Genomic DNA, 25,622 nt, shown 5'->3' with positions numbered 1-25,622 from the left:
TATTTTTTTTAATTCCCACACTTCTCTTTTAAAAATAAATTATCTGTCAGAATAATTACTCCTTGTGATTTTTTCATAAATTGTGAGATCTATTTTGAGATAATAGTAGTTAATTGTAAGACATTGAGAAGGTAGTTACTGTATTCTAACTTGACAGTGATGAAAGTGATAAGGACCAGAAAGTGACAGCAAAAGGGAAGAGACCTCCTACAAAAACAAGCCAGAAGTCAGCTTCTGAGGGCAGCAGCTCTGAGAGCAGTCAGTCTGAGAGTGAATCTTCATCAGAAGAGGATGATGAGGAGGAGGAGGAGAAAGAGGAGCCCACACCGGAACCTAAAAGGAAGAAAAGTGTAAGCATCATAATATATCATATACCTGTGGTGGTTTTTAAACTGCGCATCCAGATGAAATTATTTGTGCTGTCCATATATATATATATATATATATATATATATATATATACATATAGTATTCCTGCTCTAAATCTGTTGTTTGCTACTAAATTGTTAAAGAACTGTCGTTAAAGAAGAACTCCGGGATAGGAAAAAAAAATCACCCATTAGTACTCCCCCCTACACAAAAAACTAAACAGTTAATACATTTGGGAAAATCCTTACTATTGGATTGAATTGAATTTTCAGGACTTCATATCTGTAATTCAAAAGATCATAATATCTGCTCTGCCAAGGAGGAGGTGTAACAGCCACTGGAAATTGGGCGGGTCCAGTAGGCCTGTTCACGTTGAGCCCTGGTTCACACTGATGCGGTGCAGAATTCGCAGAGTTTTCAGTGCGAATTCCGCACCGCATCGGAATCGCACCCTGTTCATGCGAACCGCTGCGGGTATGTATGTTGAGTTAACAACACAAAACATGGTGCGATGTGCAGAATTGGATTGCATAGGTGTGAATACCTATGCGATCCGATTCTAGTGCGGATCTGCACGTTTTTGGTGCGGGTGCGGTATGGCTCTGACCACACTGCACACAAATCGCATGTGATTCGCACAGGATTGCGGTGCGGTTCCTGTGCGAATCACATGCGACCGTGCCGCATGTATGTGAACTCAGGCTGAATGTATACTCACCCACTTCAACTTAAATCATGCCCCCTCATTCTCCAGCCACACTGCTCTGTACCAAAATGCAGAACAGTTAGGTGACAAACTTATAAATGTTAAGCATGCCAATACAAAATGTTAAGTTCATTCTGTGTAGTCTACTTTGTTTAAACATTTAACTCGCCTTCCTCTAGGTTTTCTTTTACTGGCTGTGGCTGCTATCCTCACATGCGATCTCTCCCCCTCCAGCCACAATAGCAGATAAACCAATTGATCAGAGACTATAGCCATACTACAGGCGATGTCTTGAAACATATCTTATGGTGTCACAGACAAGAACACATTTATAGTACAGCTAGAAAGGCGTTGAACCTCTGAGAATGTTTTTATGGCTGTTCCTGTGCCAGGGTCAGGAATTCAGGATAAGTCTCCCTTCAGTGGGGTCACAGAAACAAAAAGTCTCTCTCCTGTGCCAGGGTCAGGAAGTGAGTGAAAGTCTCCCTCCGGTGGGCTTACATGCAGGAACAGGAAGTGAGGGGAAGTCTCCCTCCAGTGGGGTCACAGAGACGGGAAGTGAGGGGAAGTCTCCCTCTGGTGGGGTCAAGGAGTCAGGAAGTGAGGGGAACTCTCCCCCTGGTAGGGTCAAAGAAACAAAAAGTGAGAGGAAGTCTCCCTTTGGTGGGCTCACAGGCAGAAACAGGAAGTGAGGGGAAGTCTTCCTCTGGTGGGGTCACAGGGACGGGAAGTCTCCCTGTGGTGGGGTCAAGGGGTCAGGAAATGAGGGGAACTCTCCCTCTGGTAGTGGAAGTCTCCCTCCAGTGGGGTCACAGAAACAGGAAGTGAGGGGAAGTCTCCCTCCAGTGGTGTCACAAAAACAGGAAGTCACCCTTCAGTGGTGCCACAGGGACAGGAAATGAGGGGAAGTCTCCCTCTGGTGGGGTCACAGGGATAGGAAGGAGGGGGGCAGTGTGACAGAAGGGGGGGGGGAGGTGGCATGTGGGGGGGACAGGAGGGAGTCAAAGTTGGGGGGCGGAGCTAAGGGGCGGAGCCAGAAGTCCTAGCAACAGATGGCTTCCAGAGGGATGCTGCTTCTCCACCTCTTCTTCAGGCATTGGTTGCTCTATATGCTGCCCGCCGCCTTTCTCATCCAGGTGGGCGGGACCGGAGCAGCTGCAAAAGCCAGCCAATGATTGGGCTGCTTAAGAAAGGGGACGGGGCCCCAGAAATGTATATGCTCATCTAAACAAGTGCATTTTTTCTTACTTTACTGATTATTTCTTGTCCTCCATAGCCATCAGCTACCAAGCCAGTATCAAAACAGCCCAGGGAGACCAAGGAGATGTCATTGCTAGATCTGGATGACTGTAAGTGCAATTTTCCCAATCAATCTTATACCTAACTTGGCATTGAAAAATCTTTTTGCTGGCAAGCAATTTTCACAAAAATAAAACATCTATACTTTTACCTTGGTGTTGATTATGTTATTCTTTTATTCTTCTGGAGCAAGTCTTAACCCTTTCATTTAGAAGAGGTTTAGGAACCATTGAGCCTACTGCTCACTCAAAGGGCATTTTAGGTGGAATAACTATTAACTACCAAGAGTAGTAATCTCTTATGTATAACAACCATGTATCTCCCATTTAAAGTGGAAGTAAAGTCCACTTTTTAACTTTAATCTACAGGTAAGCCTATAATAAGGCTTACATGTAAGTACAGTGAATATATTCTAAACTTGCACCGTCAAGGAGATATTCACAGCAACATGATATCAACGGCGCATGCACTCTGAAGGGACTGCATACCCATGCCATCCCTTCAGAGCTCCATGCCAAGGCTGCAGCTCCTGCGTGCATGTGCAGGAATGGCTCCAGCCATTCATACAGCCGAAGCCAGCAAACCCGGAAGGAAGACAGCACTGTGCAGGAGGGCTCTGTGTGCAGGTAAGTCTGTCATAATGTGCTAATATGTAGTGCATACTAGTACATTATGATTTAAATCTTCAGGGGGCCTGATTTTTTATATATATATGTGTTTACTGCTTTAAAGCCCATCTTTGTTTTTTTCATTTTTTTTATTTTTTAAAGAGCTATCCCAGCACCAAAAAAAAATACTTTACACATACCTTAAAGCCTAACTTATCTTGAATGTCCCTTTAAAAAAGTTTATTTTGAGCTATACAGCACTGTGTATGGACAGTGGGATATAGACTTCCTGTCCCACTCCCAGAGCAAAATATGAATGAATACAAAGTTTCCTCTGATTGGCTGAGACAAATCGAGACAGGCAGCTGATGTCATGATCACTGTCTTAGCCAATTAGAAAGAGATTTGTGTTCATTCATTGAATACAAAGCTTCTTGTGAATGACTGAGCAGCACTCAGCCCAAATCTGTTTTGTGCAGTAAATAGTTTATTTGGGCTAGCTTGGCCCAAAACAAACTATTTAAAGGGCCAATAAACGTGGAGTTAAGCTTTCATTCCAGTAGTCTCCTAGTCAATCCAGTGACATCAAAGGTCATTCTTCTCTCCTCTTTCCAGCAGTAGAAGTGGGCATTTCCTACTAATACACTGAAAATGTTCATTTCAAGGACATGTAAGCATTGCTCATTGCAGCAGTACTGTGAGCCCAGGTTGATGTAATGATGAACCTTAGGGAATGTGTGTACGAAGTGGGTTGCATTATTTATTATAGGTACATATATAGCACTGTCAGTTTACACAGTGCTTTACATATATATTGTACATTCACATCAGTCCCTAACCCTCAAGGAGCATACAATCTAAGGTCTAACTCACATTCATACATACACGGGCCAATTTAGACAGAATCTGATTAACCTACTAGCATGTCTTTGGAGTGTGGGAGGAAACTGGAGTACCTGGAGAAAACCCATGGAGGCACAAGGAGAACATGCAAACTCCAGGCAGGTGGTGCCATGGTTGGGATTTGAACCAACGATCCTAGTACTGCCAGGCAGAAGTGCTAACCATTTAGCCACCGTGCTGCCCTGGCATGATGTTGGTTATCATTCAATCCAGAAGAGAATAACCATTTAGCATAGAAGCAGACTTACTGCTAGAGACAGCGCCGGATTAAATTTTGCAGCAAATGCTGCTCTTTTTATTAACAACTGTGCTGGACTTCTTTTTTTTTACGTTCACTATACTGCTGCTATTAGTGTTTTCTTTTCTTTACAGTCTCTGCTCCATCTGCTCCAGTGGTAACATCAGGAAACATTGTATCTTCCAGTCTGGTGACTGATCTGGAGGGATTGTCCTTAACAGATACTTCTCTGTCTCCCACAGTGAGTTACATTTTATAGATGTAGCATCCTCCTAGTTCAGAGTAGCCTGCTAGGCAGCCTGTTCAGTGTCTCTCAGGCTGTTCTGCTACTTTCCCCTGTCTTGTGGATATTTCTAGAAGTTTAGAAATGAGAGGGAGAGTAGGACAAATAGCCTGAATATTTATGGGTCTCTGGCCAAACCCTGGAGGGGGGTTGTCCAGTAGGTGGTTGGAGAAAATATTAATATTCTGAGGCCTGGCAGCCACGGTGCAGAGTTCAAGGGTCCAATCTGCTGGAGGAGACCCCTGTGCTGAGGGCTGTGCCTCTAGTGCAGAGAGAGAGAGGCGAAGCCTCAGGAGTCCTGTGAGGACATCAAGGTCCCAGCTATTCTTAGATGGGGGGCTCATTATTGGCCATAATGGGCAATGAATAAGTGCTGTCTTTAGCATATATTGTGCCCATACTGGGTAAAGCATAAACGCTGTCTTTAGCGTGAAATGCGTTTACCTGCCAGTCTCCCATTGTATTTCCACTGTCTGTATTGGTTTTATCCTGGTTCAGTAAAGTGGATTGTTTGGAGTGCAGCCGATCGGACTTCCTTTGTTCTCATCTAGTGCTACATAATATTTAGGCAATTTCAACAAAATAAATGTATTTTAAATCATTATCTTAATATTTCATGTGTATTTCTTGCTAGGTAATCAGTCCAATGTTCTCATCTGGGCGGACCTTTGAGTTGCTGCATCGCATGACAGGGGAGGGTCTGTCTGTGGAATATGTATTTAGTCGCCAGCCTTTTACACCAGACCATCGCATGGTGTCTGTACAGATGCAAATATCCAACAACTCTGAGAGTGAGGTTCGCAGTATCCGGATCAATGAACCCAAGCTGCAATCTGGCATGAGGATAAAAGAGTTCAAAGAGATAGGTAAATAGAGGCTTAACTGGCACTGATGAGATGGGGAAATGTAACTTAACCACTTCAAGTCCAGGCATTTTCACCCCCTTCCAGTCCGGGCGAATTTTCAGCTTTCAGCGCTATCACACTTTGAATGATAATTGCGCGGTCATGCAACTCTGTACCCATATGAATTTTTTAGCATTTTTTTGAGACAGATAAAGCTTTATTTTGGTGGTATTTATTCACCACTGGGATTTTTATTTTTTTTTGCTATATAAATGAAAATGTCCAAACATTTTGAAAAAAAAAGTGTTTTTCTTATACAATTTTGCAAATAAATAATATTTCATCATAAATCTTAGCCAAAATGTATTCAGTTATCTTTTTAGTAAAAAAAAAAATAAATAACCCAAATTAGTTTATAACCAAAAATTATAATTATTTTTCCATACTCTCACCCTAACAGTACAGTGTCACCATGGTGACACTGTACTATTTGTGGGGGGTGATTTTTTTTTTTTTTTTCTCACTGATTGCTTTTACACCCATAAAGGCTGTAAAAGCAATAATTTCTCCTCCTTTCTGGCTGCATTCTTGCAGCCATTGAGAAATACTGTGTGAGCTGTGATTGGTCACAGCTTGTCACATGGTACAAGGCTGTTGTGAATAGCCTTGTACTATGTGACCTCTGTGATCATTCACAGAGTTCACACGTATTAAGCAATGATGTCAGAAGTGATATCTTGCTTACTACTCTGCATGTGATTACTGATTGGCCAATCAGTGATCACATGATCGGGACCTCACACAGAGGTCCCATACGACGATCGGTGCTCCACTCTGTCTGGAGGACACAGCGGGCACCGGCTCCCAGGGAGCGCGCACAGTCCAAAATGGCGGGTGCCGTTTATGAATGGCAACCCACCCCTGGACTGCCACTGTCCGGCCGTTTATATATCACGGCCGGATGGCAAGTGGTTAAAGCTGATCTCGGGCCCTAATTTTACTCTAATAAAGTTACTGACTCTTGTCCATTTGCACAGGTTCTCTCCTATACTGAAATTGCTTACAGTGGTTTCACTGCACATTGTGAGCATTTTACAGTGTGCAATAGAAGTTGCAGCCAGTCAGAGTCCACCTCACTTCCCAACTGGAGAGCATCCAGCATCATCTGGAATTTTTCTTCTCATCCTTTCCATTCGTTGGATTTCAATTCTTTCAGTCATGGAGGTTTTCCGTCAGATGTGGATGTTACCTAGGGCAGACTACATGGAGATACAGTCTGGCTAGGAATGCCCATCTTTCAGACTGTAATCCACTCATCAAGGCATTTTGATATTTGCATAACTCCTTCCAAGAGCCAGACCGCTCCTTGTTTCAGGGCTGAGGGCTCTTGAAAGGAGTATTGATGCAGGGTACTGTGATGTTTTCAGGGAGCTACATACAGCCCGCTGCTGGCTCTCCCACAAGCCATGATCTGCCTGAATTTCATAGAGAGGCACAGAGTTCCATTGATTAAATCACTGGGTCCAAAATAAAGTTTGTAATGGAAATGTTTTATTTGAAAATGTAATTAGCGTGTTGATGAGGAGGGAGAAGGGGGACCAGGGAATCAAAATGTAAGAAGACTAGACTTCTGCTTTAAGTAATAAATGATTATTATGGTACACTGATTTTCAAGAGAACCTAATGTGCTAAGGATTTCATCACTGAAAATTGACACCCCCAATGTGTGAAAAAATACCAACTCCTAGCTGTAGCTTGTGGAATCATACAGTAAGTTCCAGATAGTTTGTACACAACACAAAATAGGGGGTAGAAGCTGCTGAGCAGAGCTGCCTGCTTCCTATACCCACACAAGGAATAGGTTCACAGCCCTCTCCAATCATCCGAGACGGCCTGCGGTGAGATGACCTGCCAACAGAGACCCTGCAGCATTACAGATGTGCCTGCTTTCTTCTTTCATCATGTGAGTGGCCATTTGTGAGCCCCCTTGTTTTAACAATAAATAACCCTTTAATACTATAGAGGTGCTGCTTCTGTCTTTGTTTTCAATTTCTGAGGACACTAGTACTGTTGACCCTGGTGACTACCAGGAGTTTCCCTCACAGATGGCAAAAAAAAAACCTGACAGGTTATATCCATCCCTTGTTCTATCCACAATGAGAAATAAAGTTTTTCCTTCAGCTCTACTAAAGCAAGCCTTTTAGTTTGCCCTGCATGCCCACTGGCATTGACACTAATGATATGGGAAGTATATCCTCTTTATTGGAGGGAACCCCTGGTAAATCACCCATCCCCAATACTAAAAGGTATGTGACACCCGCATTGTGGGTATGCCAGCTCAAATGCCTAGTGTCTAGTCTGGAATTCTTTGAATCTTTGCTTTTAACTCCCCATTTACACCTGTGGTGAGTTAGCACTGACATAGAAATGCGCCTGCACTGTTTTTCCCAGTGTACTGCAGTTGTGCAATGGTGTGGCATGGTGCATTGTCAAAACACAAAAACGGTGTGAAGCTGGCCTTAAAGAGCTTTGTGAACCAGGTGTTATTAGGTGTTATTAGGTATTAATAACACTTGAAGCATCTCTCTCTTTGATAAAGTGGACATTCACTCAGAAGTGATAGTACCAGATCACCCCCTTGTCCCTAACACATTTAAGATTTTTTTTTTTTTCACCTAGGCAAGAATGAAGTTCATTTGGGACTCCTCCACCCCCTCAACCACCCCCTTTTCAGCCTGCAGCTTGCTGGGACTTGTCACAAATGTCCCAGGAGGCTGTAAGACTAGTCCCACAGCACTGCTGTGCCTCACACATGTGCAGTGGGGGCCTGGCTGTGAAACATCAGGAAGTCGCAGCCAGCTCATACATCCAAGATGAAGGCTCTGAAGAGTGTAAGCCTAGAGCAGAATCAAATGTGGGGAGGACAGCGCTGGACTCCTTGTTTAAGTGATTTTAAAAGCTTATTTAAAAAAAAAAAATAAACATGACCATACTTACCTGCTCTGTGTAATGGTTTTGCACAGAACAGCCCAGATCCTCCTCTTCTCGGGTCCCCCGCCAATGCTCCTGGCCCCTCCCTCCTGTCAGGTGCCCCCACAGCAAGCAGCTTGCTATGGGGGCACCCTCTACTCCGTGTATCCATTCGCACACAGAGCCGTGGTTTGGCCCTGCCCCCTCTCTCTTCTCATTTGCTCACTGGCTGTGATTGACAGCAGTGGGAGCTAATTGCTCCCGCTGCTGTCTCAGCCAATGAGGAGAGGGAGTCCCGGGATAGCCGAGACTCCAGTGCACATCGCTGGATCGAGAGGGGGCTTAGGTGAATATTAGTTGGGCATAGAATGCATGAAGGTGAAAAAAAACCTTGAGCCTTTTGAACCACTTTAAGTGCTTGTTTCTTAAAAGTCAGAAGCTACAGTATTTGCTGACTTTTATTCTTTTTTTATTCTTTTTAAACAACAGTCAGTATTAAACCCAAAAGCAAATATTTATTATATTGCAGTTTGTCTGTCAACAGAACTAGTTGTTCTGCAGTTGTAGCAGTTAGTGGGTTGAGACAAACCATTTACCACTGACAGTGGTGCTTACAATAATCATCTTTTATTTATTCATGTAAAACCTTTATCCCAAAAGGAACATATTGCTGTAACTGCTTCAAAAGTGTTAGCTGGAGTTTGGCTTCAATTTGTTTGTGTCTAAGGTGCATCTACCGCTCCCAGGCTGACAATGCTGCTGTCTAAAGGTGTCTCAGTTGCTCCTCCATATAGAGTGTAGGCACTCTAATACAGGAAGTGTGTTACTGGCCAGATCAGCAATGGGCAAACTACGGCCCGCGGGCCGTATACGGCCCGGCGGACCTTTTAATCCGGCCCGCGGAGCTAGGCTCCCGCTAGGCTCCTCTCACAGTCCGCCCTGAAGACCGGTGTAGCATGAAAATCTGTCTCCTATGAGGATCTGTCCCCCTCGACGTATCTGCGCATGTGCAGGAGATCGCCGATCGGCTGCTAATGCCTGAAACTGGCACATGCGCAGATACGTCGAGGGGGACAGATCCTCATAGGAGACAGGTTTTCATGCTACACCGGAACGGCGTGGGAACACGGCGAGAGGAACGCGCGGAGCAAAGGTAAGTGAATTGACACTGGGGGGACTTGGGGACTTAATATGGGGAATGAATTACTATAGGGGGGATGAATTACTATATGGGGGATGAATTACTATGGGGGATGAATTATTATGGGGGATGAATTACTATATGGGGGATTAATTACTATGGGGGATGAATTACTATATGGGGGATGAATTACTATATGGGGGATGAATTACTAGGGGGGATGAATTACTATGGGGGATGAATTACTATATGGGGGATGAATTACTATGAGGGATGAATTACTATACGGGGGATGAATTACTATGGGGGATGAATTACTATGGGGGATGAATTACTATATGGGGAATGAATTACTATGGGGGATGAATTACTATATGGAGGATTAATTACTATGGGGGATGAATTACTATATGGGGGATGAATTACTATGGGGGATGAATTACTATGGGGGATGAATTACTATATGGGGGATGAATTACTATGGGGGATGAATTACTATGGGGGATGAATTACTATATGGGGGATTAATTACTATGGGGGAATCTTACTATACTTACTATGGATGACACATACACATCATTCATCTACTCTTGGTCCGGCTCCCGGGTCCAATATATGAACCCATTGCGGCCCTCAAGTCAAAAAGTTTGCCCACCCCTGGGCCAGATCAATAGGTAAAAACAGAGGGGGAAAAGCCTAAAAAGGAAAACTAATGCAGCCACCACATCTACTGATTGGTAAGCTGCAATACGTTTCATTTTTGGTTTTGGGTTTACTATCGCTTTACATACAAAAATCATGCAGTATGTGTTCATATTATTTAGCACTACTACACTTAGCGCATGTCATCAATAATATTTCAGCTTAATTTATTTGCTGTCTTTCTATAATGTATTTCTTCTTCCCACAGAATCTCTGCCTCCTGGAGATAGCACCACTGTAATAATGGGCATTGATTTCTGTGATTCTACTCAGGCTGCAAATTTCCAGCTCTGGTTGGTACATTATTTATAACATACGCAGATTTACTGATTTTTTTTTTTCTTTTAGGTTCCTAAAAGCATTCATAGGCAAACTGTATTCCATACTGTAAACGTTTCTGGTGATCATGTGGAAACATGAATAATATGTTGTGTTCACTTTGCAGCACCCACACCCGCCAATTCTATGTGACCATCCAGCCACCTGTAGGGGAGCTCATGGAGTCTGTTTTCATGAGTGAAAATGAGTTCAAGAGGGAACAGGGTGAGTGATGGCGAGCGTGGGAGAGGAGATTATAGACAACAAAGAGACAGGCAGATTAAAGACAAAGGAGTGGAAGAAAGAGAGTTGACATAATATTTATGCAGACACTTTAAACACTCAAGAATCAAACAATATTTTATAACATGTTCAGAATTACATTGTTATACAACGTGTTGGTTTCTTCTCAATAAAAAGATGACTCGGCATTATCAAAATGCATGTACAAAAACAAAAAAACAGTAAAAGTAAAGGGGGGTGCGAATACTCAGACATATTGGCAACCTATATTGTCATGTAGCCAACTTAGTTCATTCATTTTTTTAATCATTTTGTAACTGATTTACCACTTGGGCTGCCCATAGATGGATCGTTTTTTTTTCTGATCAGCCAGCGGATTGATTGAATAAAAACATACGGATTCCCCCATCCACGCAAGCAAGGTGGATAGAGGATTGCTTCCCACCCTGCCATTGTATTCTGACAGTGGGGACTCCTCTGCTGTCAAAATACACTGATCAGGACCGCAGGAATGTAAATTTTCCAACATTCCAGTTCGACATCTGTCAAGCAGAAATGATCATAGATGGATCCAAATTCAGCCGGTCCCTGTTGAAGCAGCTGAATTTCGATCCATCTATGGCCAGCTTTAATAAGCTGAGATGTCAAAATACACTGATCAAGACTTCAGGAATGAAAATTTTCCAAAATTCCAGTTCGACTTCTGTCAAGCAGAAATGACCATAGATGGATCGAAATGCAGCCGGTCCCTGTTGAAGCAGCTGAATTTCGATCCATCTATGGCCAGCTTTAGTAAGCCGAGGTGTCCAGAAATTATAGCTTCAGTGTCCTGTTAATTACTAGTAATAAAAAATTCATATGCTGACCATGGACAAGTCATTTTTAAAGTTGACCTAGGTGCAAAGATAATACTGTGGGGAGAATTCAGTAAAGTACTGTATTTGGGACATTTTTCTGCCTGTATAACTTTTTAAAATGGCCTGCTCTACATTCTGATCTCTAATACAAAGTGTTTCTATGGCTGCACTAAATTCAAAAAGAATTATGTCCAGTTTGTACGTAATTAACACTAACTCAAGGTTCAGTGTTGGGACCCTTACTTTGTAATATATTTATCAACGATATAGGGTCTAGGATTAAAAATCCCATTTCAGTCTTTGCAGATGACACCAAGCTGTGCAGTGGAATAACGTCCTTACAGGATGTCTCCAATTTACAAGCCGACCTCAATGCACTGTTTAATTGGGCAACTATGTGGCAAATGAGGTTTAATGTTGATAAATGTAAGGTTCTGCAATTGGGGGCTAAGAATACGCATGCATCATACATACTAGGGGGAGTAAAGCTGGAGGAATCAATGGTGGAGCAGGATCTGGGAGTTCTGGTAGGTCACAAGCTTAATAATGGCATGCAATGCCAAGCTGCGGTTTCTAAAGCGAGCAAAATCCTCTCTTGTATTAAAAGAGGTATAGACTCCAGAGAGAGATATCATTACTACCCCTGTACAAATCATTAGTAACACCTCATCTGGAATATGCAGTTCAGTTTTGGGCACCAATTCACAAAAAGAACACTGGGGAACTGGAGAAAGTACAGAGAAGGGCAACCAAACTGATAAGAGGCATGGAGGAGATCAGCTATGAGGAAAGATTAGAGGAACTGAATTTATTCTCTCTTGAGAAGAGGAGATTAAGGGGGGATATGATCAACATGTATAATACATCAGTGGTTCATATAGTGAACTTGGTGTAGAGCTATTCACCTTGAGGTCATCACAGAGGAGAAGGGGCACGCTTTACAGCTGGAGGAAAAGAAATTTCATCTCCAAACACTGAAAGGTTTCTTCACAATGAGAGGTGAGAGCTGTGAAAATGTGGAATAGACTCACTCAAGAGTTGGTTCTGGACAGCTCAGTGGATTGCTTTAAAAAAGGCCTGGATTCTTTCTTAGATACACAGAATATTACTGGATACTAACATTTATAGGTAAAGTTGATCCAGGGAATATATCCGATTGCCTCTTGGGGGATCAGGAAGGAATTTTTTTCCCCTGCAGGAGCAAATTGGGTCATGCCTTGCTGGGCTTTTTGCCTTCCTCTGGATCAACTGTGGGTATAGGATTATAACTTTTTTTTTTTTTTTTTTAATGGTTGAACTGGATGGACTTTTGTCTTTTTTCAGCCAGACTAACTATATAACTATGTAAAGCTGGCCGTAGATGGGTAGAGTGTATAACAAAAATTCTTAGAAAAAGAATGTCCTAAGAAAGTTTGCTCATTTTTCTAATCATTAGTGGGTCAAATTGACATTTCTTTTTTGACTGCAGTGATGAGAAAATTCAAAGGAACAGGATAGAAAATTTTTCTCGAACAAATTAATTTCTAAGTGTACGTGGTTTTTGTTCAGTAATGTCCATTCATTCCAAAATCAAATGTAAAAGTGAAAAAATCTTTCGAATAACATTTAAATGTTCTGAGAATTTCTGTACGCAAGGAGCCTTATACACAAAATGAGAATATCGAACGAATGATTGTTTGTTTGTTTTTTTTGTGTGTTTTTTGCATGCAAGTCTCATATCGCAAAAAAATAGGTTAGCAGAGTTACTAAAATTCTCGTAAGACAGAATACAACTCCCGCAATGATGTAATGTATTGTTTTGTAATGTATTCTTTCATTTCCGAGCATGTGCGGTCTTGATCACTCTATTTTATACGGATGGGTACTGCACTGATTAAACGAAAATTGTTTGTTCTGTTATCTTATGAGAGAAATGTTTGTTCTTGTTCCTTCTGATAATTTAGCATGAAGTGTCATGATCAGCTCTCAAAAGCTGTGTACTAATGAACAGATTATTATACGATCGTTCTGAAAGCAGTATTTTTTGTCTGATTTTCTCATTGTGTGTACTAGGCAGGGGCGGACTGACCATTCAGGTACTCGGGCACCGCCCGAGGACACCTGGTCAGTATGGGGCCCCATGAGATGCCCCTAGTACCTTTCATAGGCTTTTTTGGGTGTAGTTTGAGTGTGGGTGAGGACACAGGGGCCCCATGATCCCCTATTGCCCAGGGGCCCCATGAGTTGTCAGTCCGCTCCTGGTACTAGGCATGAGAATTTTCATTTGTAATTCTATCCATCTATGGCCAGCTTTAGTTGGCATACAGAGACAGACAGAGTGTTTGCCACCGCTATCCTGCCCCACCTGTCACTGATTTTCAAGGACACTGTTAGCTTCACAGCCAACAGGCTCCTAGCAATCAGTGTTGTTGATGATGCGGAGTCTAATGGGGAAGCTGAGGGGGTAGTTCTCCATCATGACAGCAGACAGTGGGTGGATCCTGTAGCCAAAAGTAGGCTGTCCATTTGCCATGGAATCCACCTATTACCTGCTGTTAATTATAAGGGGAGCAAATCTAATGGGACCCAGTGTCTCCGAATCCCCATCAGGCCCCACCCGCTCAGCTACAAAACTCCTGTGCTGTGTGATCGGTGCAGCGGCAGGGAGGGAGCTCATCTGCACTGAAGATGAAGTGTTCGTATGAGCCCTCCAGTCTCTATGCACCTCCATGCAGCAAATGTCAGTGCTTCCCTTAAAATACTTGTACAATGCAAATTCATAAACAACAGAATTCTGAAAAGTGTGGCAGACACTTATTAAGAACTCCCCAGAATATGTCATGTTAAGACATTTTACATGTATTGTTTACTTCTCAGAGAGCTCGCAGTACTCCCCTTGACAATGTCCTCTGACCTTTTTACTAGATCCCAGTGCTTTTGTGCCTCATAACATACAAAAGAATAGCAATATATCTTCCTCTGGCAGGCCAGGGTTTCATCTTTAGCAGTTATGGTGTGAGCTTTGATGGGACTAAGTAGTATTTGTAACAATACATTTTTGTAAATAAAAAGACTGGAGTCCCTGAAACTGTTACTGTTGTATGCAATCAGCTGAAATGATATAGAGTTATGTGCAGTAATATATCTAGGGCCCATTCACACCTATCAGTTGTGGTGTGTTGTGATATTTGCATGTGCTGGTGTATTGCAGTGCCACAATTTTCCAATGCACTAAGGCAATGTACCTCCAATGCAGATTCATTCTAGCCTTGATGCAATGCTTACATAGCTTGACGTTCATTAACGTGTTACCATAACATGCACCGCAACAAATTGCCTAGGATGCAATTTCTGCAAAAATAAATGTATAATGCGTCTGTTTCCTAATCTGACATTGAAAATGTATAAATTGAATGGGGATTTTCTACAGTAGTCATGAATGTACAGTATGCTAGGGAGAAATTCCTGAAATGAACATTGGTGCTGTTGTGTCCATTTGCTTGAACATAGTAGGATACATCGTGAGTAACACTTTCTCCTTGTAATGTAGGTAAACTCACTGGCATGAATGAGATGACAGAGAAACTGACATTGTCTGGGAAATATAACAATGATCATGTTATTGTGCAACGAGTCATATCTGCAGCCAACATGAATCGAGTCCCATGTGGTGCCGATAAAGAATACAGGTATGGTGGAGCTGTTGTGACAGGACATTTGCATAGCTTATACTTGTATCCTCAGTGGTGTCCAGTGTGGTTAAAGGGAAAGAATTCTTTACGATGTTATACAAAATGGAGATGGATGATGTGGGGGAGCACAGCTGCTCCTGATTCTGTTTTCTCCAGTCTTAAGGCCTCGTGCACAAAGGACATTTGGCTATCTCTCCGAAATACCTTTCCTCCTGGCAGCAGCGTTTGGACAGAAAAAACACTTGATGCTTGTAAATGCATGTAACGCATTTAGGCACATCAAGTGCTTAGGCATTAATTAATTTCATTCATAATAATTTATTCTGGTCGTTGAAATTAATTAATGGTCAAGTGCCAAACACACCTAGCCTTAACGCACACTTCCTACATGTCTATTATATGCTTTGCATCATATATTTCTATTAGACACAGTGTCTCCTACCTTTCTATTTAACACAGTGCCTCCTACCCCTCTATTACACACAGTCCATTTAACCTCTGAATTATACACCCATGTCTCACACCTCTCTGTTACATGCGTTACCTCATACCTTTTTGCAGTACCTCTAACTTTCACATTTGTACTGCATTCAGTTTCTCATACAACTGTATTAAGCGACCTATAGATTATACAAATTTGCATGGTGGAAGGAAAGAAAATTGCTTGATTCCCCCATCAACACAGTAATTCAGAATCCATCCTGCAGTGCTATTGTGTTCTGCCTGTGGGGAGCCTTCCACAGACTGGTTGTACTGAAGTGGATCAGTGGATCGACTTCAGTACAACCAGCCTGCCCATAGATTGATCAAATCTTGGCCCTGCTGAACTGGCTGAGATTTGATCCATCTATGACCAGCTTTACACACCATACCTCATACCTATTTTTTTACACACAGTGCTCCATACCTCAATGGCTACACAATGACTTATACTTCTTATTTGCATGCAGTGCCTCATACCTCTGTGTCACACACAGTGCCACATACATCTGTATTAAATGCAGTGCCTTATACCTCTCTGTTATATACGGTGCTTCATAGCTTCTGTTATACACTGTTAATCAAACCCCTGCATTACACACATTGCCACATGCTTTTCTATTACATGCAATACCATATGTCTCTTTATTAAACATAGCACCTTATACCTAAATTGCATGCATTGCTGCATACTTCTCTATTACATGTTGTGTACCATATCTCCCTTTAAAATACCATACCTGAGACCTTTCTATTACACAGTTTCTTCTACCTCTCTATTACACCCCATGCCTCATACCTATTACATATAGAACCTTAAAGGAAAAGTATTGGAATACAAAAAACAAATAAACATACATTCTCACCTCTATGCTGCAGCATCAGTGTGATACCATGTGTCCCATATCAGCTCTGACACTGAGAACTGAGCAATCACATGGTCAATAATCGCTCAGCTCTTGGTATTCTCAGAGCAGAGAGCAGTGACTGTCAATCAATGCTCCCTGCTCTGCCCCTCCAGCACCTACTGGTGCGCCGGGCAAAGGAGGGGGCAGGCGCAGCTGGCTTCAGGTCTCAGCCGCATGCTGAGGGCTGGAGCCAGCTGTCAGTCAGTTAGCTGGGTGAATCCCGAAAATACGGTTGTGATCCTTCCAGAGCCTGGAATGCTCTGTGACTTCAGCTGACAGCGGGCAATAGCTTGCTATAAGCTGACTCTGGGTCACAGGAGTGGCAAATAAGTGAATGCTTGTGTCCCAGAAGAGACGTATGACCAAAAAGATTTAGCCATATTTCTCTTTTAAAGCTCTGTATTACAAACAGTGCTAATACTGTATTTTTTTTTAACTTGAAGTGCCACATATTTCTGTATACACTCAGTACCACTTACTTCTTTATGACACATAACTTGCATTAACTCAGCATAACCGTGCCAAATTCCTCTACATTGCACTGGGTTTTTCAGCCCTTATATTACTTGTTTTATGTAGGATTTTATAAACCTTTATGAGAGTTGGACATAGATCAGCTTGACTTCAGACAGAACATACTGTTGTTTGTAGCAGAGTAATGTGCAGAGTTGCTCTCTGAGAGTTTGCATTGCTTACACTTGTTCTAGGACAGACAGACTGAAGACAGTCATTGTGCCAGAACAAGACTGATCAGTGTGTGCAAAGGTTGCATATTATTTGTTAGTGGTTTGACAGTTTACACAGCACACTAAGTACAGGTGCATGTTTAACAATTATATTTCTCTTTATTGTAAGGCAATTTTATGCTAACCTGCTGTTTTTTGATACAGTATCACAGAAGCCCCAGAGGCAGACACCCCCTCTATAAGGTAGCGGCTACATGATGTGCCTCTGCAACTATCTTCTGCTTCTCTTTATCTTGCTTTCCTAATATGAAAGGCATGATGTGTGCACTATCTATGCTTTGGCTTAGGCAGTTCTGCAAATCTGCCAGAATGTAGATCTGAAAATGTAACCTATACCAGTTATTCTACCTATTCTCAGCTGGTGGCTTTTACTGATCTGAGATGTTCAAGTATACTGAAGTTGCACACTGCTTCTTTGCACCACCCTTAAACGGCAGATAGAGATATATTTGTAACCACTGTGTTACCTTCTATGTGGAACAAGTCAATGACAATGACAATCATAAGGTTTTATGTTGCTAAGCAATATACAGAGCTAACTGTTACACAAGAGGAGGTTGAATATATCTTTCAGATTAACAGCTATGGGTGTAGAGACAAAACATACTCATCTAGAGGCTTGTGGCTGTTTATCTGAAGGATGCTTTATATGGTGAATCAGAAATTTTGAATTATGTTGAAACTTTAGATATGGATTAAATAGCTTTGTTTTACCTACTAACTTCTTTGGTAGGTAGAAGCAAATGGAGGCTGCAATAATGTCTCACATATATGTATTTATTGTGAGATGTTGAGTCATAGAAATATTACTAATAGCAGCAGCATAGCCCATAAATTCTTCTGGCATCATTACTGATCTAATGGAATTGACCGGAAGGGTATGGTTTCATAGAGTTGATTGGTCAGCAGTTAATTTCCAGTGCAAAGATGATGGCACAGCCACTGGTACTTACTTGATACTGACTAATCCAGAGCTACTGATCTGCTCCTAATTTTGATTATTTCAATGTGCAGTGAAAAGGAGGAATTGCTGGCATCACTCAGAACTGGAGCTCATACAAAAAACCTTGTGAAAATCTGTCAGAAGATACCTAAAATTGGGTATATAAATAATATCCAGTGCGCCTACAGCTGCCAGTAAGCAATTACACTATAACACAGGATATGTACAGAGCAGATCCTGACCTTGTTAACAATGCTATGTTCTAACTAGATCAAAGCTTACTGCTGTTAACGCAAACCATATCTCAAGTTGTAATTATGTCCTATTTGCTGAGGTTTGAAAGCCTTCAGGCTCCAAACTAATTATTTTACCTAATATTGCCAGTTGAACACTTTTGGGCATCACATAATGCCCACAGGTGATGTCATTTATTCCATGTACAATGTAAGGGATGCAATTGTCCATTCAGGCTTGCTTATTATGGATGCACAAACTGCAGTCAGAACATTTAGAGAAGATGGCTGTTTTTTAAATAAGCAGGTATTAAATGGAACAAAAAACAGGGCACTGGAATTAATATTTAAATAAAATAAAAACTATTTCTGCGCTAAGATGAAAAAACACAATATAAAGCAGCTGTTAATCACTGTGACACGTGAAAAAATACAGTATATAAAATCAGATAACAGCGCTAGTAAGTAAATGTACAAATAAAAACCACATAATTATAACATAGTGAATATTTCATCAATCATAATATATAACATCCAGCGAATAGAAATAAAATAAAAGTGTCCATGTGAAAACTGAATTCCAAGGGATTTCCTACATGACGAAACGTGTATGGCAGGGCTGGTATGTGTGACATCATCGCGTTGCTACGTCAGCTTGTGTGTTGAGCGTTTGTCCACGCTGGAGCCATCAGCTATCCATATTGCTTATGTAAACATAGTTTTTTATCCTGTATTGGAACTTTCTTTGAATGGGAACGGTGGTTTTTAATGAATAAAGATCCTTTTGGGCATACTTCACTATGTATGCAATCTTTTTTGTTTTTTACCATGGCCACCATTTGAGCCTGTAGTGCTACTACCTTCACCTTTTCATGGTCCAACCATTTTGGAGTATCCTCCTCTATGGTTGCTGGTCAACTATGATGAGATTGTGATTGCACATCTTCCAGTTGAGCGTTCTATGACCATTTTTTAATTTTATGGTCCATCCTGTCTGGTATGAGGCTCTGACATCTATATGTGGAGGTGAAGGAGTTTTTTCACATCGTGGTGTATTGTCGGCTCCTAGACAGCATTTGATATTCTTTGGAGAAGAAGGGATTTTATTTGTCACTTGAATTCAGTTTTCACATGGACATTTTTATTTTATTTCTGTTCACTGGATGTTATATATTATGATTGATGAAATATTCACTGTTATAATTATGTGGTTTTTATTTGTACATTTGCTTACTAGCTCTGTTATCTGATTTAATATTTAAATTTAATAGAATAAACGTATAGTTCTAGCCAGGGCTGGGACAAGGGGTGGAAGAGAGGGACAGCTGTCCTGGGCACAGCGAAACAAGGGGGCAGAGAATGAACTCAGGATAGTAAACTCATTCTACAGCATGCATTAACAGTGGGGGTGGAGCTCCACATCCTTGGCCTGGGCCCTAGATTAACTTGTCCCAGTACTGGTTCTAGCAATTAAGTACATTTAATTCATTATTGTTTAATGTTCTAATGATTGAGAGTATGAATATACATGACAAATAACATATAAACTGAATGGTACTCAGGAATTAACCCACTCAAGCTTTTCCTAACAATCCTTTTGCAAAGCATTATATATCTCACAATACAGCCTTACTCTAAACTGTAGAAGTTTAGAATAACATAATAGCTCTGTTTTCTCACATAACTAATTTGGCTTACTGTTTTATCATTTCAGATTTGCAGCAAAGACAGTAACCAGTGGAACACTTGTCCTGGTGACGCTTACTCTGAAAGATGATTCTTCTACATTGCTGACTATCAATAGTGAAAAAATGGTGATTGCAACGATGTTGGCAAAGGACATTGTGCAAGCATTAACACAGTGATGTTTGTAATATGGCGACCCTGAGACTTGGTTTTAATCCCTCATACAGCATCAAGAGACAGATATGTGGATGCATGAAGATCAGATGTGACATCTTGCAGTCTTATCATTGCTGCTAACACAATCACACTCAATAAGATGGGTTGTCTCCACAGAATTCATCCCGGGCTAATATAAAATTCTGAACAGCTCATAGATAGTCACTACATCAGAGGATTTTTTTGTATGCCCCAAAAGTTGTCAGTTTGGTCAAACAAGAATTGATCCCACATTTTGAATATAAAAATAATTAGATTGACCATCACCACTACCATTATCTACATATAAATACGAAAATGACTACCTGTACTTTAATATCCTCTAAAGGATCAGAACCCAGAACATGGTCACACACAGGCTGGATTCAAAAGGATAATTGTGTCTATACTCAAAATGTCTTTTCAGTCAAGTGGTGAATTTTTATCATTCTTTGATGTGATTGGTAAATTATAGAGAAAAATGGCCTTATAGCATTAAAACTTTCATGCCCAATAATGTTTCTGTCAATTTTCTACAAGATATTAGTCTGTAAAAGGTTAATTAACGGTAGAAATGATGTACACATGAGATACAATGCAGAATGTGTGTTATATTTATCTTTTTAAAGGGAAGCAATGGGACAATGTTCTATAGATCGCTAATGAAGCTGATTAAAACTGTAGGTGCTCTTGATCAAAAAGAGAAAAATATCATATTGAAATCCCATTTAGGTGAGAGTGTGTAGCCTCTGTGCTATCTTTAAATACCTATGGTCATGGTAATAAATGAATCCCTTCATTGGTGCGTGCACACTGATATTACTCTGACTTGTGTGGCATCTTTCCCACCTCATGTATTGTATTATTTTCAGTGTCAGCAGTACAGCTTTATTTATTAAAATTGTAGAGTCTGTTATTAAAGTCCATTGTGAAAACAGTGATGTATCTTGTACTGTCTAGATTTCAGCCTATACAATTTATAATGATCTGTTGAATTCAACACATGCTGTGCAGGGAATGATTGATATGTAATATTAACAAAGATTTCATTATTTATGTACAAATTGGGCCCAAAGTGTCAATATTTTGTGTGACCACCATTATTTTCCACCACTGCCTTAGCCCTCTTTAGCATGGAGTTAACCAGAGCTTCACAGGTTGCCACTGGAGTCCTCCTCCATGACGACATTACGGAGCTGGTGGATGTTAGAGACCTTGCGCTCCTCCATCTTCCATTTTAGGATGCTCCACAGATGCTCAATAGAGTTTAGGTCTTGAGACATGCTTCGACAGTCCATCACCTTTACCCTCAGCTTCTTTAGCAAGACAGCCCATCTGTGTCATTTGATTAGCCGTGGCCAATCACAGCTAATCACAACAAAAAAACCTCAATGAATTGATTTCATTCAGTTAAATGCTTGCATATAGCAAAGAAATTCTTTGCTATAAGCAATCAAATTGTGTACAAATTGTAACATTATACTACTTTGGTCATAGTGTAATATGAAAAGAAAATCGTAAAAAAAAGAAAAATGTAATAAAAAAAAAAATAATAAAATTATTTTAAAAAAATTATAAATTATAATTTCTTTTTTCGTACTGTCACCAGTCAGTGTCCCTGATCACCGCCACACCAGTTATATGATGATGCTGTACTGCACTGGTGACAGTATGTAATAAAAAATTTGTGAACATTTTTTTAATTTCTTAATTTTCCAAAAAGTTCTGACGAAAAAAAATTACAACTTCAAAAAACTCGCCATGCCTCTTATGAAATATGGTAGACTGTCTACTTTGCAAAAAGGAGTCATTTGGGGGATATCTGTAATGTCCTGACATTTTTGGTCCTCAAGAAATTAGATTGGCCATCCGTACTTCAGGATTGATCAATTTTCAGATATATCCCATAGTTTATGAACTCTATAACTTTCCTACAGACTAAATAATAAATACTGATTTGGGTTATTTTCACCAAAGATATGTAGCAGAATACATCTTGGCCTAAATTTATGAAGAGCAATTATTTATTTGCAAACTTTTATAACAGAAACAAAGAAAAACGTGGGTTTGTTTTTTAAATGTTCGGTCTTTTTTTGTTTATTTAGCAAAAAATAAAAACCCCAGTGGTGATTAAATACCACTAAAAGAAAGCTCTATTTGTGTGAACAAAATGATAAAAATTTAGTTTGAGTACAGTGTTGCATGACCACGCAATTGTCATTCAAAGTGAGAGAGCGCTGAAACCTGAAAATTGGCCTGGGCAAGAAGGGGGTAAAAGTGCCCAGTATTGAAGTGGTTAAAAACAGATTTTCTATAAATATGTATACTTGAATCAAAAATTTCCCTTCTATTGCTCTCAGCTTCTTCCAAATTTCCGAATTCCTTTTCTTTGCTGCTGTAATGGATGGGATGCTACTTTTGTTTTCCACGGTCCCATTGTATAGTACAGCAATGGGCAAACTACGGCCCGGCGGACCTTTTAATCCGGCCCGCAGAGCGTGATACTGTCAGGATGGCTGTCAGGATGTGTGTAGGCGGGGCAGCGTGACGAACGTGAGGGGAGCTAGGCTCCTCTCCCAGTCCGCCCTGAAGACCGGAACGGCGCGGGAACACGGCGAGAGGAACGCGCAGAGCAAAGGTAAGTAAATTGAATTACTATAGGGGGGATGAATTACTATAGGGGGGATGAATTACTATATGGGGGATGAATTACTATGGGGAATGAATTACTATATGGGGGATGAATTACTATGGGAGATGAATTACTATATGGGGGATGAATTACTATGGGGAATGAATTACTATATGGGGGATGAATTACTATGGGGGATGAATTACTATATGGGGGATGAATTACTATGGGGGATGAATTACTATATGGGGGATGAATTACTATGGGGGATGAATTACTATGGGGGATGAATTACTATATGGGGGATGAATTACTATATGGGGGATGAATTACTATAGGGGGGATGAATTACTATATGGGGGATGAATTACTATGGGGGATGAATTACTATGGGGGATGAATTACTATGGGGGATGAATTACTATATGGGGGATGAATTACTATGGGGGATGAATTACTATATGGGGGATGAATTACTATGGGGGATGAATTACTATATGGGGGATGAATTACTATAATCGGGGATGAATTACTATAGGGGGGATGAATTACTATATGGGGGATGAATTACTATGGGGGATGAATTACTATATGGGGGATGAATTACTATGGGGGATGAATTACTATGGGGGATGAATTACTATATGGGGGATTAATTACTATATGGGGGATGAATTACTATGGGGGATGAATTACTATGGGGGATGAATTACTATATGGGGGATTAATTACTATGCTTACTATGGGGGAATATTACTATACTTACTATGGATGACACATACACATCATTCATCTACTCTTGGTCCGGCCCCCGGGTCCAATATATGAACCCATTGCGGCCCTCAAGTCAAAAAGTTTGCCCACCCCTGGTATAGTATGTAGGAACCTATCCACCCTCTCTTCCTTGCTCCAGGGAGAAACCAGGGACTGTGTACTATGGGATTTGTAGTGTGCATAGAGCAGTGCACATGATCACAACATATACTGCTCATTCAAAAAAAAACAGATCTGAGGGAGAAAAGGAGAGGTTCAAGAGCTTATGGCAGATGTTACAAGGAGGCAGAAAAACATAGTAAGAAATTATTTCATGAAAATTATATTACAGTAGTGGATGTGTATGGATTATATTGGGAGAATAAGGATATGGTTTAATTTCACTTTAACCACTTCGTGCTCTTAGGACATACCTGTGCATCCAAGTGCCCCATCCCCTTGTGCTCACGTGCAAATGTGAACACGCACATACGTAAACGGTGATTGTACCCCTCATGTGAGGTAAACATAATAGTGAGAGCAATAATTCTAGCACCATACCTCTCATTTAACTCTAAACTGGTAACCTATAAAGGCTTTTAAAGCATCACAAACTATCAAGAGCAAGTCAATAAGATATTTCCATGGGGGCATCATCCCAATCAAGACAATTGTAAAGAAACATGGCATGTAGAGGATGTTATTGTTTATTTTTCACCATTCCAACTACTCAGCAAAAAAATACGCTTACTGTATAAAAAATGTTTTAAAAAATACCACCAAATACATCAAAATAAAAAATACATCAAAATAAAATAAACAGGATCTTCGTTTTAGCTACAACAGACATACTATATATTTGTAAGCCACAGAACAGTATATCTGACTGCCTATGAGTTTTGCAAGTGTCCCATTTCTTCGGGACTGAAAGTGTGCTTTCATATGGGTTTTAATAACAAATCAGAATCCACCTACAAAAAATAGCAATATGACATATATATATATATATATATTAAAGAAATAAAATAAGATACTGTCCATTACCACCTGTTGAAAGGGAGGAATATGAGGGTAAAGAAAAAAACTAACCACCACCCATGTGTACAACCATCCAGCTCCTTACCTACACACTAACATTAACTGCACACAAACAATTATCCAAAGGTTGGTCCTATGGCTAATCACAGTCTTCCCCCGGCCTTTGGGGGAATGCAGAGTGCCGAAAAGGGGTACAAATAAACTCAATTTAAGTGGGTAAGAATGGAGATTTTTATTTCCAAGTAAGTGTCTATACAGAGAAAATGCCTTTGCTCCCTCTCGCTCTGTAGTATATACTGGTAAAGCAGAATTCTGGGCAAAAACTTTTTTACATGTCCTTGTTGCAGATGTCCTACCTTCACTGAATATGTCATCCATCTTCTGCTTCACTCAGTAGTTGCTCTGAAATAGCCTATTAATTTTCAAATAAAACTGTTAATTCGCTTTGGATTCCTGTTTGTAAGACCAGTGGCTGCTATGCCTCCTATTCCCCGAGCCACTTGTCTTGGCACATCCCTTCTGTAGTTCTGTTCTCCAGGAAGCAGTGATGTAACTCAGCCCCACTTGCAGTGGTGGGCAGATCAAGACTCTCAGACACATTCAACTTACAGGCCTAATGTACCCGCCCACATTCACTACAATTCCCTGTGGTTGATGGGACCTGTAGTTTACTTCTACCGCAGAGAGAGCAGAGAGGATATGATGTAATCACTGTTGTTACACCCCTTGACAGAGCAGATGCTATTATCTTTTGAATTACAGAGATGAGGTCATGAACATTCAATTAGACTTTTCTCCTAAATGGTAAGGATTTTCAGAATTTTATTAACTGTTTAGTGTTTTGTGCAGGAGGTG

General features: G+C 40.8%; 1 protein-coding gene across 14 annotated transcripts in view; it reads left to right on the top strand.

Annotated features, from left to right (window-relative positions):
- Positions 1-21,281, top strand: part of LOC149440445 (AP-3 complex subunit beta-2-like) — a 151,208-nt gene extending 129,927 nt beyond the window's left edge. For 9 of the 14 annotated variants that reach the window (XM_089658609.1, XM_089658608.1, XM_089658610.1 and 6 more), the window contains 9 exons: positions 158-350; positions 2,352-2,424; positions 4,258-4,364; positions 5,041-5,272; positions 10,273-10,357; positions 10,510-10,607; positions 15,012-15,150; positions 17,432-17,470; positions 20,178-21,281. In XM_089658609.1, the coding sequence (XP_089514735.1) occupies positions 158-350; positions 2,352-2,424; positions 4,258-4,364; positions 5,041-5,272; positions 10,273-10,357; positions 10,510-10,607; positions 15,012-15,150; positions 17,432-17,470; positions 20,178-20,328 (1,117 nt within the window). In that variant the 3' untranslated portion in view covers positions 20,329-21,281. The remainder of the gene's footprint in view (positions 1-157; positions 351-2,351; positions 2,425-4,257; positions 4,365-5,040; positions 5,273-10,272; positions 10,358-10,509; positions 10,608-15,011; positions 15,151-17,431; positions 17,471-20,177) is intronic. The other 5 variants (XM_089658612.1, XM_089658613.1, XM_089658611.1 and 2 more) reach the window with 1 other exon arrangement.
- Positions 21,282-25,622: the final 4,341 nt, after the last annotated feature.

The sequence above is a fragment of the Staurois parvus genome, unplaced genomic scaffold (genome assembly GCF_062004578.1).
Source record: "Staurois parvus isolate SC_StPar_1 unplaced genomic scaffold, SC_StPar_1.0 ptg001084l, whole genome shotgun sequence".
NCBI lineage: Eukaryota > Metazoa > Chordata > Amphibia > Anura > Ranidae > Staurois > Staurois parvus.
The sequence above is the reverse complement of the archived record's forward strand: the minus strand, read 5'-3'. Positions and strand labels throughout refer to the sequence as shown.